Source organism: Mauremys mutica, chromosome 15 (genome assembly GCF_020497125.1).
Source record: "Mauremys mutica isolate MM-2020 ecotype Southern chromosome 15, ASM2049712v1, whole genome shotgun sequence".
NCBI lineage: Eukaryota > Metazoa > Chordata > Testudines > Geoemydidae > Mauremys > Mauremys mutica.
The window spans coordinates 5,988,604-6,004,288 of NC_059086.1; the positions used below are offsets into that span (position 1 = coordinate 5,988,604).

Genomic DNA, 15,685 nt, shown 5'->3' on the forward strand with positions numbered 1-15,685 from the left:
CCCCCTCCCACAGCTCAGAGACCCCCCACATCACCCCCATTGCTCCCCCCATCCCGCTGGTGCAGATGAGGGCAGGGGGGTCGCAGCTGGATGTCGGGGGGGGGTGTCCATCCAGGCCCCTCTGGCTCCGCAGGGGAGGGCGCTGAGGTGCCAGGCGTGTGGGTGCCTGTGGCACAGCACCCTCCTGAGGGAGAGGGGCCAGGGGACTTCACCCCATCCCTGGGAGACCCAGCCCCCTCCTGGAGCGGCTGAGAGAAATCAGGGGCCCAACAGCCCCTGCCCAGCAGATCACTAGGGGGACCAGAGCTGGGGGGCCGGGGGGGAGTTGCCATGGGGAAAAGTGGCTCATGCAGGGCGGGGGGGGGGGTTAACCCCAGAGGGGGGAAGAGGTGGGGCGAGAGCTGGGGGGGGATTTCCCCCCGTGGATCTCAAAGCCCCCTGCAGACGTTACTGTGGCTGTGGGGCAGTGCCAGTGGCCGGGGCGGGCGGTGTCAGCCCCAGGGGAGTGGATTAGGGAGGTTCCTGTCCGGACCCCAGCACTGGGGCAGGGGCATTCAGGGTGGGAGGGGGAACACACTCAGGATCGCACGAAGCTGGGGTGGGGGGCAGAGCAGGGGGCAGGGTGTGTGTGGGGGGGGGCGGACCCATCTCTGACTCACCCCCCCCAGCCAGGCTGGGCGGACGTGCTGGGCGGGGTAGCGGCACAGCTGGGCAGGAGGGCGCGGTCACCTTTATCCCCAGTTCCTGGGGCTTATCGCATAGTACCTGCCCGGCCCTGCCCCTGGCGCTGGGCGAGCCATGGGCCCCGCCCCGCCACAGCTGGCACTACGGGGCACTGGCAGCCCTGGCTGGGGCACGGCCCAGGGCACTGGGGGGAGCTGGCACCACCAGCGCCGCACTGGGGCCAGCCCCGACTGCCAGGCGAGGGGAGCAGCAGAGGGCGGGGAGTCTATTTCTCGCCCCACGGACAGGGTGAGACGGCCAGCGGCAGACACAGCCCCACTCCAAACAGTCCTGCCCTCAGGGTCCCTGCGGCTGCAGCGCCGGGACATGTGTGACAGCGCCGGGCCGGTGCCAAGCTCACAGTCCCATGTCAGCCGGGCGCGAAGGGCCGCGGGACTCCCTGGCAGCGCAGCTCAGAGCTAGGGTTGCCAACCCTTCCGGTTTGGCTGGGAGTCTCCTGTAATCGGGCTCGATCTCCTGGAGGCTACTGAAGCCAAGCCAGGAGATTTTAGGCCACTAAAAGTCCGGTGGCGCAGCAGGACTAAGAAGCCAGAACAGGCCCAACAAAGAAAGTAACAGAAGGCCACTAGCCGCCACCTTCAGCCCCCAACTAAAACCTCTCTATCGCATCTTACGTGCATTTAACATGAGCAATTTCAGCTTTACGCGGTCGGCAAAAACAAAAAAACAACAAAAAAGAAAAAAATAACAATTTTAATACTGTACCCGTAGTGCGGGCGATTTTGCCTGCCATTCAACTCAATGTAATTTTGACCATACGCGGTTTTCACTTTACCGCGCTAACCGCGGAACGGAATCCCCGCGTAAGATGAGACTCGCCTGTACTCACCAGCAACTGCACACCACACAACAAACACACTAACCCAGGAACCTATCTTTGCAAAAAAGCCCGATGCCAACTCTGTCCACATAGCTATTCAAGGGACACCATCATAGGACCTAATCACGTCAGCCACGCCATCAGGGGCTCGTTCACCTGCACATCTACCAATGTGATAGATGCCATCATGTGCCAGCAATGCCCCTCTGCCGTGTACATTGGCCAAACCGGACAGTCTCTACGCAAAAGAATAAATGAACAGAAATCAGACGTCAAGAATTATAACATTCAAAAACCAGTCAGAGAACACTTCGATCTTTCTGGTCACTCAATAACAGACTTAAAAGTGGCCTTTCTTCAACAAAAAAACTTCAAAAACAGACTCCAGCAAGAAACTGCAGAACTGGAATTAATTTGCAAACTGGACACCAGCAATTTAGGCCTGAATAAAGACTGGGAGCGGCAGGGTCACTACAAAACGTAATTTTCCCTCTGTTGATATTCACATCTTCTTGTCAACTGTTGGGAATTGGCCACTTCCACCTTGATTGGATTGACCTCGTTAGCACTGACCCCCCACTCTGTAAAGCAACTCCCATCTTTTCTTGTGCTGTGTATTTATACCAGCCTACTGTATTTTCCACTCCATGCATCTGATGAAGTGGGTTCTAGCCCACGAAAGCTTATGCCCAAATAAATTTGTTAAACTCTAAGGTGCCACAAGAACTCCTTGTTCTTAGGGCTAAGACAGGCTCCCTTCCTGCCCTGGCTCGTGTGGCTCCCGAAAGCAGCCGGCATGTCTGGCACCAGCTCCTAGGAGGCGTGGCCAGGGACTCTCCGCAGTGCCCGCTGCCCCTACCTCGAGCGCCGACTCCGCAGCTCCCATTGGCCGGGAACAGGGAACCGTGGCCAGTGGGAGCTGCAGGGGCGGTGCCTGCAGGCGGAGCAGTGCGCAGAGCCCCCTGTCCACCCCTGAGTTTGGGAGCTGCTGCCGGACATACCAGCTACTTCCGGGAACCGCCTGAGGAAAGTTCCGCCGGGCTGGAGTCTCCAGCCCTTGGCCCCTCCTGTACCCTAACCCCCTGAGCCCCCTCCCACACCCAAACTCCCTCCCGGAGCCTGCACCCCTCAGCCCCTCCTGCACCCCAACCCCCTGCTCCAGCCCTGAGCCCCCTCCCACACCCAAACTCTGTCCCAGATCCTGCACCCCCTCAGCCCCTCCTGCACCCCAACCCCCTGCCCCAGCCCCCACCCTCATCCAAATTCCCTCCCAGAGCCCACACCCAAAACCCCCTCCCACACCCCAGCCCCTGCCCTCATTCAAATTCCCTCCCAGAGCCCACACCTCAACCCCCGGCCACAGGCTCAGCTCAGAGCCCCCTCCCCCACCCAAACTCCCTCCCAGAGCCCGCACCCCTCAGCCCCTCCTGCACCCCAACCCCCTGCCCCAGCCCCTCCCCCACCCAAACTCCCTCCCACAGCCCGTACCCCCCTCCTGCACCCCAACCCCCTGCCCCAGCCCCTCTCCCACCCAAACTCCCTCCCAGAGCCCGCACCCTGAACCCCCGCCCACACCCCAACCCCCGCCACAGGCTCAGCCCAGAGCCCCTCCCCGACCCAAACTCCCTCCCACAGCCCACACCCGCCCCTGCACCCCAACCCCCTGCCACAGGCTCAGCTCAGAGCCCCCCCCTAACTCTGAACAAGCCATAGGGCCCGAGCCCCCCTTTTGGCTGCGGGGGTCCCTCCCGAGCAGGGGCGGTGAGTGGGAACCTGGGGTGGTGTCAGGCCACTGGGCTGTCCCGCTGGCACCAAACATTACCAGATTTCCTAGCCCTGGGCCCAAGAGGGAGTGGGGTAAATGGGGGGCAGGCCCCACGCGCTGTCCCAGTATGGGGAGGGGCCAAGGTTGCCCCGGGATTCTAGGATCTTCATGCTCAGAACAGCCCCCAGGGCAGAAGGGACTCGCCCAGCTCAGAGCAGGTCAGTGGCGGAGTCGGCAACAGAACCCAGGAGTCCTGCGTCCCAGCCCTGTGCACTAACCTTGAGTCTGCCCCGCTCCCTGCGGCAATCGCGCTGCACCAGGGGACAGGGGCTGGCAGGGGAGAGCGCCCCCTGCTGAGGCCCCACGCTGCTCCCTGCAGCACCAGGAATTTCCCCGTCGAGGGACTCCCATGCAAACACCCCCCCCCCTTAGCTTCTTAAAACTGAACATATCCCAGGCACACGGTAGGGGTGTTCCCAGCTTCTTCTTCATCCCCCCACCCGATCCTGATACTGCTCTGGCAACCCCCCCAATCCTCCTACCCCCCCTCCTGCTACCCCCCAAGAACCAGCCAACCTGCTCTTTAAACAAAAACAAACAGAAGAATCAGTTTATTGACAAAAAACAAAGAGAATCACAAACTGATTTGTTCCCCGCCCCCTTCTCCCCCACCGAGGTGCCCGAAGCTGGGAGCATCCCCCCCCCCCCGACATCCCCCTGTGTCCTACACTCCCCTCACCCCACACCTGCTCCCCCATTGCGCCCATGGGAGCCTCCCTGGCCCATCCCGCTGGGTCCAGGCATGGCGAGGAGATTCAGTGGGACCCCCCCACCCAAGAATCTCTGCCGAAATAACCTCCTAGCCAAGGCACAGCCCCATGGGGCCCCCAAGCCAGGTGGGGACAGATCCACAGGGCCCCCCAAGGCAGGGGAGCAGTTAAAACAGGGGGAATCTATTTCCCCTCCTGGATCCTTTCTACCTTTGGCCCACACACACCCCAGGGTGCCCCCAGCACACAGTTCCCCTGGCCGTGGCCCCATTTCCATGTGCACCTGCTCAGCATTTTGGTATGAAAATTCCCCTGCCCCAGGGAGCACGGGGTCCGTGGGGGGTCCCCCAAGGAAACCAGGGTCTAGGCACTTTTCTGTCCCACCCCCTTATTCCCAGCTCCCTGGGGTGTCCGGCCCATCTCAGGTCACTGCGCTGCCCACCAAGGAAAGCTCATCGCCTATGATAGAAATCTAGCGGCTGGGGCGGAAATCAGCGAGAACCCCTTAAAGGGGCAGCAGGCCGGGCAGGGCAGGGTGGGGAGGGGTCACCCACGGAACTGCTCCTCTTCCTTCTCCCCACTGCTTATGACTTTTGTCCTTGAAAACACGGCATGCCAGTTTGTTATTGTAGGACTGCACAAGGATCTTTGTGGTCACGGGGATTCGGGGTGCCCCTGGGGGGCTCTGAAAGAGGAGCACTGATGAAAGGGCAACATCCCTGGCCTCGGCTGGCTGACCAGTTACAGGGCCAGCCTCCCCACTTTACAGAAGGAAACGGAGGCACAGACCGGTGAAGTGTCTAGCCCACAGCTGCACGGCAAACTCGTAGCAAAGCCTTGCATAGTACCCCGGTGTCCTGGCTCCCAGCCCCCTGCTCTAACCACTAGACCCCATTCCTCTGCCCAGGGATAGAGCCCAAGCATCCTGGCTCCCAGCCCCCTGCTCTAATCACTAGTCCCCACTCCCCTCCCCAAGCTGGGGACAGAACCCAGGAGTCCTGGCTGCCAGCCCCCTCCCCCCAAACAGCCTGGATCCTACAATCAGCTACAACAATAATGGTAGGCCCTACTAAAAATCAAGCCCATCTCCCTTCAACCCGGTTCCTCTGGCCAAGGAAGCTGGGGTTCCCCTGTTCAAACAACAGAAACCCCCAATCTCTCCAGAGCAGTGTCTTCCCAGCTTTTTGAACCCAGGAGTCCTGACTCACAACCCCCCGCTGAAAAGAATTAGTGGGGACTGGTTGTGCACTGGCACCTGAGTATCGGGGGCTGGGGTGGGGATAGGAGCTAATTCTCGCTGTGGGCTCAGCTGTAACTCTGCGCGCTACTGAGGGCTCATGTGACATTAGGCTGGTGGGTCTCGTTCACTCCCCCATCCACACCCTGCAGCCAAGCAACCTCTGTTCATGGCTCCCAGTCGGGCTCGAGGGGCATCAGCCGAGCCAGTGGAGGAGCCCAGGGCTGGCCTAGCAGGGGGCTGCGGGTCGGAAGTGAGGGGCACTGGCAGAGCTGGGGGGAACCCAGGGCTGGGCTGGCAGGGGCTGCGGGTTGGGCGTGAGGGGCATCAGCTGGGTTGGGGGGAGCCCAGGGCTGGGCCAGCAGGGGCTGCGGGTCGGGAGTGAGGGGCGCTGGCAGAGCTGGGGGAGGGGGGGAACAGGGCTGGACTAGAAGAGGGGGAGCAGGGGTCTGTGGGTCAGGAGGGGCACCGGCAGACCTGGGATGGCAGGGGGCTGCGGGTGGGGAGTGAGGGGCACCGGCAGAGCTGGGGGGAGCCCAGGGCTGGGCTAGCAGGGGGCTGCGGTTCAGGAGTGAGCAGACTGGTACAGCTGGTCACCCTTCCCCTCTGGCTTTCTACTCCCAGGGTCCTTGTGGGTTCCCCTGCAGAGAGCAGCACAAGAGGGCCTGGGGGTGGGGGGAAGAGTTCCCCAAACCTTGGAACCCAGAATGCCAGGAACTGAGCTGCTAAACAAGGTGCCCAGAGCCTGGCCCCAAGGCCCCGACTGCCCCACTGGCAGAGCACGCAGGGGATGGGATATGGGGCCCTTCCCCTCTAGGGGGTGCCAGCTCCGATCCAGACCCAGGTCCATGACAGGCAAAGCTCACATCCCTCTCCCCGCCCCTCTCCCCAGTTTGCCTGGAGCAAGTTTGCTGGTTCTCAGCCGCTTCCCACAAGCGGCAGGAGCCGCAGCCCCCGTAGGTCACGGAGATTGACACACAGCACCCTCCCCCGAGGGGTGACGGCCTGCCAGCCTGAGACACGGGAGCAGACAGGCAGGGAGTCCCTGCCCCACTTGCGTCCCCTCTGGGGCGGAACAGAGAGATTCCATCTCCAGGGTGGCCCCAAAAGAGGGTCTGGGCCTCGCTCCGTCCCTTACCACTCCCACCCCATCCCCCTTATGCTGCTATGTAGCAAACCCTCCCATCTCCCCCAGCACACACGTGATACCCCCCCCCCCCGGTCGGTTATGTAGATATGACCTCAGATATAAGATTGCTATGGAAATATTAAAAAATAGATTATATACACGGCCCCCGACTGGGAAAGGTTAAAAAGGACAATAAGTTAATTGTAGCGCCAGTTACTCCGGAGGCCTCTTGCTGCCGGGGGACCCCCAGATCACAGGCAAGGGGGACCCCCCAGATTACAGGTGGGGGGGACAGGACACCCCCACGATCCCCCTCCCAGCTCTCGGTTCACGGATCCCGCTCCTTTTTGACTCTGACGTCTCCGGCCAAGATGGTGGCGATTTCTCCCTGCATGAAGGCCCAGGGCACGTTGGAGCCGGCCAGGGGGCACTTTTCCCCGCTGGGGCAATAGACTTCGCCGGCCGCCCCCTGGGCTTTGATGAAATCGCGGGAACAAGGGAAGCAGAACTTGTGGCTGGGCACCGAGGGGCACTGCACGAAGTGGGTGTCTTCCAGCCGCTCATGGCAGATGGTGCAGCACAGGGGGGCACTGCTGGGGCCGCCTGAGGAGTCGGGGGTGCTCTGGGCGCCGGCCGAGTCGGTGCCGCCGGCCGAGTGGGCCCCGGAGGAAGAGGAGGACGAGGAAGACGCCTGCCCGGGCTCGCTGTTGCGCGGGACCAGCCGGTGCTGGGCCGAGGCGGCGGGCGAGGCAGGGCTGGCGCTGTTTTGCCGGGCCGTGGTGGAGTGGACGGGGTTGGCGTCCTTCGGCGACTGCCCGGCTCCCAGGGCGTCGGCGACGTTCTTCAGCGCGGTGATGGGCGAGGGGTCGTTGCGCAGGGTGCCCTCGGGCCCGGGGGCCTGGCCGGCCGGCGCGGCAAGGTGGGCCATGCCCGGCGAGTAGATCCCAGCTGACCCTTGGGGAAGCCAGTTCTGCCTCTGCTGCTGCTCCTCACCCGTCAGCTTCCCCGCCGCGCCCCCCTCGCCCTCCGGCTCCGGGGAGGCCTTGCGGCGCCGCATGACGGCCCGGGGCGGCATGGCCCGCACCAGGGCGCTGGGCAGCATGGCACAGCTGCTGTCTAGGAACTGCTGGGGCAGGGCCTCGGGGGCCGGGGGGTCCCGGAAGAACCGGACGCCCTCAGTGAAGAGCTCCCCCAGCAGGCGCCAGTCCCCGGTGCCGTGCCGCTTCTCGTACTCCAGGTACTTGTAGCCGGAGGAGATCACCTTGCCGGGGTCCTTGAGGCAGTCGTGGAACATCTGCTTGGCCAAGGCGAGGACGCCGGCGTAGACGCTGCCCGAGCCGCACGGGTACTCGACGAAGAGCTTCAGCTCGAACTCGTAGCCGGGCCGGGGGGCGGCGTCGAAGGCGAAGATGCGCCCCACCAGCGCGTGGTCCTTCTTGAAGCGCACGTTGAAGGGGGCGCAGGCCGAGAGGGCCAGCAGCTGCTCCCGCACCGCCTTGGGCTTGCTGTGCCACTCCTCCGCCCGGCCCCGCAAGGCCTCGCTCAGCTCGGCCAGGCACTCCGCATTGCGCTGCTTCTCCTTCTCGTACTCGCCGCCGTAGGGGCCCCGCGCCTTGCCCAGCTCCCCCAGGAGGGGCGAGGCGGCCGCCAAGCCCAGGCTGGGGCCCCGGGCCCCCAACCCCGACACGGCGGCCAGCAAGCCCTGCGGCGCCCCCATCAGTCCCAGGCTGGGCGGCACGGGGCCCATCAGCGCCCGCCGGGCGGTGGGGCTCTGCCGGCTGCCTTCGGGCCCCCCGTCCTCCGCCCGGGCCAGGCCGTTGGGCAACCGGGGGCTGAGGGTGTAGTCGCCAGGCCCCCGGGCCCGCTCGTAGCGCTCCAGCCCGGCCCGGTCCAGGGGCCCTCCGTCCTTGGCATGCTTGACGGCCTGGGGCCCCGGCGAGCGGGCGTCCTGCATGGCGTGGCTGCGCTTCAGCTGCCGCGCCGTCTCGATGAGGAACTCGATGCGATCGGCCCCTTCGAAGTTCACGCAGCCCCGGCACACGGCCTCGCTGAAATCCCAGATCATGGCCCACGGCATCTTGGGCAGGTCGCACAAATAGCACCACTGCCGGCGGGACGCCTGCACCGCGGCCATGGTGCCGCCTTGCGCGCCCGCCTCGCTTGCGCGCCCCGCGCAGGGCCCCGCGCAGCCTAGGCGCGGCCCGATCCGCGCTCCCCCGCCGCTCCGCCGCCCGCTGCGGCTGCCGCTGCCCTGCTCATGGAGAAACTTACATAACTCCGCCGCGGCGCCTGCTGGGACATGTAGTCCCGTCCGCCGGGGCCGTCTTAAAGGGGCACAGGCCTGGCTGGGACCCGTCCCCCCCCACCCCCCTTGGCCTGGGGTCGTCAGCCAGACCCCTCCCGCCGCCGGCGGAAGTACGGGCCGTTCGCGAGAGACCATCCCGGGTGGCTCAGGATGTGGTTAATGAATGTTTTGGGGCCGTTTCCCCACTCCGTCTTGTTATACTAAGGGGGGAAACTGAGGCCCGAAGCAGCAAAGGGATTTGTCCAGGGTCACCCAGTGAGTCAGTGGCAGAGCCGGGGGCCTAGATCCCATTCCCATCCCAAAGTCAGGAACAGAACCCAGGTGTCCTGGCTCCCAGCCCCCACCCCCCAACCATTAGACCCCACTCCTCACCCACAGCCAGAGATAGAACCCAGGCGTCCTGGCTGCCAGCCCCCCCCTCCCTCCCACATCGCACTGAGGCTGACCCCACCAGATCTCACAGTGATAGCAGCGACCCACGGGTTCCCCAATCCCAGCTGGTTTGGCACCCCCACCCCCGCCTCAGCTGAGGGGCTGGATCTACCCCCCGGGGGCTCTGGATGGGGAGAGCGCCCCCTACGGAGTCCCCCTGCCTGCCCCCTGTGTTTGCCCCAGGATGGGGGCAGGGAGGGGGCCATGCAGTAAATGGGAGGGGGACGGGGGGTGTCCGAAGGGTGCCTTCCAAGGGGCAGGGCGGGATAGAGGCCTGAATGCAGCCACCTCTGGGGTGGGACCCAGCGAACCGCGTGGCACCAAACACACAGAGCCTCCCTCTTCTGTGCCTGGGGGGTCAGAGTCACTTGCCCCAGGCGCTGTCCGCTCGCACCCAGCTTCTGCCGTCCGTCCGTCCTTTCACACTCATCCATCTTTCTTTCCATCTTCCCCCTCCAGGACGGGTTTGGCCCCGGCAGGGCGCGGCCCCCACCCCTCTCGCCTTGGCTGGCGAGGCCGGCGGGGCTCCAGCCCCGGAAGGGTTAATAACTCGGTCCTGCCGTGGGGGGATGAGGGAGGGACTACGATTCCCAGAATGCCCCGCGGCCCCCAGCCTGGGGAAACTGGGGAGGATCCATCCGTGTATGACCCACCCCTCCCCCCGGCTGGCCCCCAAGCGGGGAACCGGCCCGTCCGCTGCAACCGCAGCCCCCGTCCCTGGGAGGGGCTGGAGCCCAGATACCCCGGTGAGGGGCGTGCTGGGGCTGGCATGTGTGTGGGGCAGTGGAGAGAGGGGTAAAGAAAGGGGGTGGGGGGATGGATAGATGGGGGAGTGTGGGGATAGATGGACAAAGGGGTGGGGGATGGAGGAATGGTTAGAGGGGTGTTTGGGGGGCGGATGGAGGGGGGCGGTGTGGGGGAGGGATGGGTGGAGGGGGTGTGGGGGAAAGGAGAGAGAGAGGGAGGGAGGAGTGTTGTAGGGATAGATGGATTGAGGGGTGTAGGGGAGGGATGGATGGAAGGGGGAGGGGATGGAGAGAGGGATGGATGAAAAGAGGGGTGTCTGGGGGAGTAGGGAGGGATGGATAGAGGAGTGGGGGAGGGAGGGGTGCGGGAAGGGAGAGAGATGGATTGAGGGGTGTGGGGGGGAGGGATGGAGGGAAGGGTGGGGGGATGGAGAGAGGGATGGGGGGATGGAGGGGTGTCGGAGGGATAGATGGAGAAAGGGATGGATTGAGGGGTGAGGGGGGGAGGGATGGAGGGAAGGGTGGGGGGATGGAGAGAGGGATGGATGGATGGAGGGGTGTCGGAGGGATAGATGGAGAAAGGGATGGATTGAGGGGTGTCGGAGGGATGTAGGGGAGGGATGGATGAAGAGAGGGGTGTCTGGGGGAGTAATGGATAGAGTGGGGGGTGCGGGAAGGGAGAGAGATGGATTGAGGGGGCTGGGGGAGGGATGGAGGGAAGCGGGGGGGAGGGGTGTTGTAAGGCTAGATGGAGCGAAGGGCGTGTGAGGGGGAGGTGGGGGGAGGGATGGATAGGGGGGTTGAGGAGGGGTGTGGGGGGGCGGATGATACGGGGGGAACTGCCTGGAGAGATCAGTGGGTACCTGCGGGAATACACCAATACACCCCCCCCCCGGAGTCCCCCTCCCCCCCGAAGACGCCCCACAGGTCGCAGGGTTCAGTATGAAAATAGTTTATTGCGTGTCCCGGGAGGGGGGGGGGGGATCTGGACCAAGGGGTGCGAACGGGCAGCCCCAAGCGGCGCCTTCCCAGGCAGGGGCCCTGGGGTGTCCGCCACTGCCCCCCCCCCGGGTGACCTTAAGGGGATGTGACGCAGGAAGGAGGGGTTAGATTTGACACCCTCCCCCTCCGGTCACGTGTGCTGAAATCACCCCCCCCACACACACACTTGGGACTATTAACCCCTTGCTCCCCGCCGCCTCTATAGCGGGGGAATAAAAGCCCCTCCCCCCCCGGTGGTCTGTCGCTGTCCCAAGAGGGACCCCAAATGTTGGGCTGGACTTTGGATCCGAACTCAGACCTGGGAAATGAAGCCTGGACACAGATCCCGACCTTGGGGCATGGGCGGGGGATGTTGTCGGAGCCCTCCAGGGCAGCACCAAGACAGACACACAAATCGGGGGGGGGGGGGATGAAGGGGGACCCCGGAGGGAAGCAACAATCGCCCCTCCCTGCCCTGGACCGCTCTGGGGCTCAGTCCTGCCCTGGGGGGTTGGGGAGCTCACCCGACTCCCGGACAGTGTTTATCCATTTTATAAACCTGCCCATGCCCGGACACCATTTAGTGGCATTGGCCAGTTACAGGAGTGGCAGATGGACTGTGGGTCTGGAGTGAGGGGCACCGGCAGAGCTGGGGGGGAGCCCTGGGCTGGGCTGGCAGGGGGCTGAGGGTCGGAAGTGAGGGGCACCGGCAGAGCTGGGGGGATCCCTGGGCTGGGCTAGCAGGGGGCTGCGGGTCGGGAGTGAGGGGCACCGGCAGAGCTCAGGGGGAGCCCTGGGCGGGCTAGCAGGGGGCTGTGGGTTGGGAGTGAGGAGCAATGGCAGAGCTGGGGGGAGCCCTGGGCTGGGCTAGCAGGGGGCTGTGGGTCGGGAGTGAGGGGCACCGGCAGAGCTCAAGGGGGGGAGCCCAGGGCTGGGCTGGCAGGGGGCTGAGGGTCAGAAGTGAGGGGCACTGGCAAAGCTGGGGGGAGCCCAGGGCTGGGCTAGCAGGGGGCTGCAGGTCGGGAGTGAGGGGCACCGGCAGAGCTCGGGGGGAGCCCTGGGCGGGCTAACAGGGGGCTGTGGGTCGGGAGTGAGGGGCACCGGCAAAGCTGGGGGGAGCCCTGGGCTGTGCTAGCAGGAAGCTACGGGTTGGGAGTGAGGGGCACCGGCTGAGCTGGGGGGAACTCGGGGGCCTGTGGGTTGGGATTGTGGGGCACCAGAACGTGGGCAGAGGATGTGGCAGTCTCCGATTTCCAGCTGCCGACACATTCAGCCCTTTTGCCAGGATTTTGCTGACCACTAGGCTCATCGTAGCAAAGCCCGGGGGCGGAGGGGGACTCGCTCCCTGTTGGAGTAGATAGGGCGTCCTCTGCGCCGTGGGGTGTGTGGGACGATCGGATGGGAGCGGGGGCTTCAGGAGAGCTTCCCTTCGAGTTACCGAACTCTCGCTGTCCCGTGGCAGGTGCCCTGCATCCGCCTACTTTCGGGGGCAGGGTCCACTGTGGGGGATCCCCAGACTCTGGGGAGTCACAGATTCTTCCAGCGCCCCCTACGCTTCCGAGTGGGGATTCCCTTCCTTCGCTTCAGTGGCGGGGAGCTGCGGCATGGGGGGGCCTCGGCGGGGAGGTCCCCTTGGGATTGTCCCGCATTCTCCACCGGCTCAGGGGGCGTTTCCACCTTGGTGGCGAAGGTCTCGGCGGGGAGTGGGCTCTTGGTGGGGGGCGCTGGCAGTGGGGAGCTGATGGGCGCCTGCTGGTGGAAGAGGCCCCCCCGGGCGGCGCCCAGGCCGGGTCCCTGGGCCGGAAGGAGGGGCAGGAGGGCGGCTACCACGTTGGTGAGACGGTCCAGGCTGTGGTGCACGGTGTAGGTCAGGTCGCGGATGGCCTCGGCCGTCTCCCGCTGGGCAGCCAGGAGATCCAGCGAGGGCTCCGGAGGCGGCTCAGGGCGCGGGCGCCGGCGGCGGGGAGGCGGGGAGCCCGGGAGCTGCTCCCTGCATGGCTGCTCCGTGGGCGAGTGTCCTGGGTGGGGCCGGCGGCCCAGCCCGGCCGGCGAGGGGGCCAGCCGCACGATTTGCAGAGAGGGCTCAGCTGAGGGGGGTGCCGGTGAGTCGCGCTCCTTGGGCCGCAGCAGGAGCCCGTCCAGGGCGCAACACGGGGGCTGGACCGAGGGCTCGGGGCTGGAGGAGACCTTGCCCCCGGCCAGCGTCTCTGAAGAGAGAGAAGAGAGAGCGTTGGCTGGGGGCTCTGGGCAGAGGGCAGGGCACTCCCCCAAAGTGTGTCCCCCCACCAGCAGTGGTGGTGGGTGGGACTGTCCCCTCCGGTCTCTTCCCCCTAGGGGGCGGGGAGGCAGAACCACCCCCTCCCGCCCATCCCCCAGGGGTTAGCCCTCATGAAGTTGTCCTGGAGCTGGGGTTGCCTGCGGGTCCCCCACCCGGCTTGGCTCCCGGAGGGGACGGGGCTCTGTCGCCAGGACAAGCAGCTGCCTCAGCAGAGCTGGCTGCCCCCACCTCCCATGCCCTGCACCCCCTCCCCCATGGCCTGGGCACAGGACTCCTGGGTTCTGATCCCAGAGCGGGCACCAGCTGGCAGTGGAGCTATGAGGAGCAGGGCAGGTTGGTGGCACGGTCAGTACTAATTAATGAGCTGTGCCCCGAAGGACCCGCCCCCCTGAGAGATGGCGTGAGTCCCTCCAAGCTCAACTCCCCCATGCGGAGCTCAGGGGGAAGCAGCCTGTCAAGTGGGTCAGTCGAGGTTTCTGTCATGCCCCAGTGTCGTGCTAGGGGGCGCTGTGAGTGATTCTGTGTGCACCCCTGCTGGGCCCCACTGCACCCCCTCACACCGCAGTGGGGCTGGGTGCTGGCTGCTGACTGCCGGGCGAGAGCGCCCCCTGCTGAGCCCACACCCCTCTCCCTGCAGCACAGCGCCCCCTAGTGCTGCACTGGGACATTGGGGTCAGGACTGACTGGGAGGGGAGAGCGCCCCCTACTGAGCTCCCACCCCTCTCCCTGCAGCACAGCGCCCCCTAGTGCCCCACTGGGGTCAGCACTGACTGCCGGGCGAGAGCGCCCCCTATTGAGCTCCCACCCCACAGCACCTGGGTTTCCCTTGGCGCCAGACAGGGTCTCTCATCTCAGCTCTGACTGTACCCCACGGTGCTTAGCTGGGCAGCCCCACGTGAGGCAACACAGCTCCAGGTGCCCCCTCCAATCCCCCAATTACTGTCTGGCTCATGAGGGAGTGTTACCAAGCCCCCCGAGCTCTGGTGGTAGTTGGGGGGGGTTGGCCCTGCCCACCGATGGGTGGCACAGTCCCGTCCCGGGGTGGGCACTCACCAGAACCATGGTGGTATCTGTGGGTGAAGGCTGTGGGGTGCTGCTCCGCCCCACCAGGCCCCATCACCACGCTGGGCCCCAGGATGGCAAAGATGGTTTCCTCCTCTGCTGAGAAGGTCTCCTCACTGGCAGCTGCTCCCCCAGCGCCCTGGGTGGAGTGGGGCACCCGCGCCAGCTTCTCCTTGGTGCGTCGCTTGAAGTCATTCCAGCGCTTCTGCACCTCCTGGCCCGTCCGCTTCCAGCTGGTGATGGCGTTGATCTTGGCGGCGATGCCCTCCCAGACGCGCCGGCGCTCGGCCACCGTCACCTGGCGGCTCTGGGTGCCGTACAGCTTGGTGTAGTGGGCGCGCACCTCCTGGATGAGGATCTGGTTCTCCTCGTAGGAGAAGCGGGGCTTGCGCAGACGGGTGATCTCCTCGGCGTCCCCGGGCATGCCTGGCGCCCAGTGGAGAGGGGTCGCTGGGGGGGTCCCCGGAGGGCGTGGATACCCTGTACGGCGAGGCGGGCCCCACGGCGGTGCTAGAGGAACGGGGCACCGTGCCAGGCCAGACAGTGCCCTGCAGATCTCAGAGACTCATAGACTTTACGGCCAGAAGGGACCATCATGATCATCTAGTCTGACCTCCTCTCTGCTGCCCCCTTCCCTCCCCGGCGTGCAGCCGAGCCCCCCACCCTGCTGGGAGGGGGTCTGTGCCCCCCACTCTGCAATGCGCGCCCCTGCCCACCCCGGCCCCTGCTGCAGCCCGGCGCCAGCCTCCCCCGTCCTTCCTCCGCCCGGCTGGCTCCGTCCCCTCCCATTCCCCGGCACCGGGCATGCTCACTCCCAGCCCTGCTCCCAGCAGGCCAAGGGCGCTCGGTTTCCGTAGCAACCCTGGCTGGGTCCCCCTGCCAGTCCCCCCACCCCACCCCCGCGGGCTGGAGGATGCAGAACCCCTGAGCCTGGCAACTGGGGGGGGGGGGCTGCCCATGAGTCCCCCCCCCCCGCACCTGCTCCCCACCCTCGAGTAGGGTGGGACAGGCTCCAAAGTGATTGATCCATTGAGCGATCCCTCCCCACATCCATCTATCCATCCCCATCCACCCCTCTGGCTGGCTGTCTATCCCCACACACCCCATCTATCCTGCCCCCTTTTGTCTCCGGCTGCCTGTTGGACCCTGGCATTTCCTGCGGGAGGGAAGGAGGGTCAGAGAAGCAGCAGTCCTGGGGATAACGGGTAGGGACGCCGGCTAGGTCTAGGGTTTCTTTTGGGGTCCCCTGTTATCTCCCCACTGGTGAGGGGCTCGCCAGGCTCCATGGGGGATGGGGCTGCAAGATTCACCCCCCTTCTGTTGGCTCCCCCCCCCCAACAGAGAGTCCTGAGCCTTAGGGGAGCAGCAGCAATGGCCAGGGAGAAAGGGGAATTTCCCCTCCCCACACCCAAGGTC

General features: G+C 65.4%; 2 protein-coding genes across 2 annotated transcripts; both read right to left on the reverse strand.

The window, feature by feature from the left end:
* Window positions 1–5,983: 5,983 nt before the first annotated feature.
* IRF2BP1 (interferon regulatory factor 2 binding protein 1) lies at window positions 5,984–8,711 on the reverse strand. Its single transcript, XM_044987904.1, has one exon. It carries the CDS (start codon window positions 8,597–8,599, stop codon window positions 6,794–6,796), a length of 1,806 nt encoding a protein of 601 aa, XP_044843839.1. The 5' UTR covers window positions 8,600–8,711; the 3' UTR covers window positions 5,984–6,793.
* Window positions 8,712–12,014: 3,303 nt separating this feature from the next.
* LOC123349917 (Myb related transcription factor, partner of profilin) lies at window positions 12,015–15,033 on the reverse strand. Its single transcript, XM_044988207.1, has 2 exons — window positions 14,261–15,033; window positions 12,015–13,136 (listed from the first exon to the last, which is right to left on the reverse strand). The coding sequence occupies exons 1-2, from the start codon at window positions 14,691–14,693 to the stop codon at window positions 12,457–12,459; spliced, it is 1,113 nt and encodes a 370-aa protein (XP_044844142.1). The 5' UTR covers window positions 14,694–15,033; the 3' UTR covers window positions 12,015–12,456.
* Window positions 15,034–15,685: the final 652 nt, after the last annotated feature.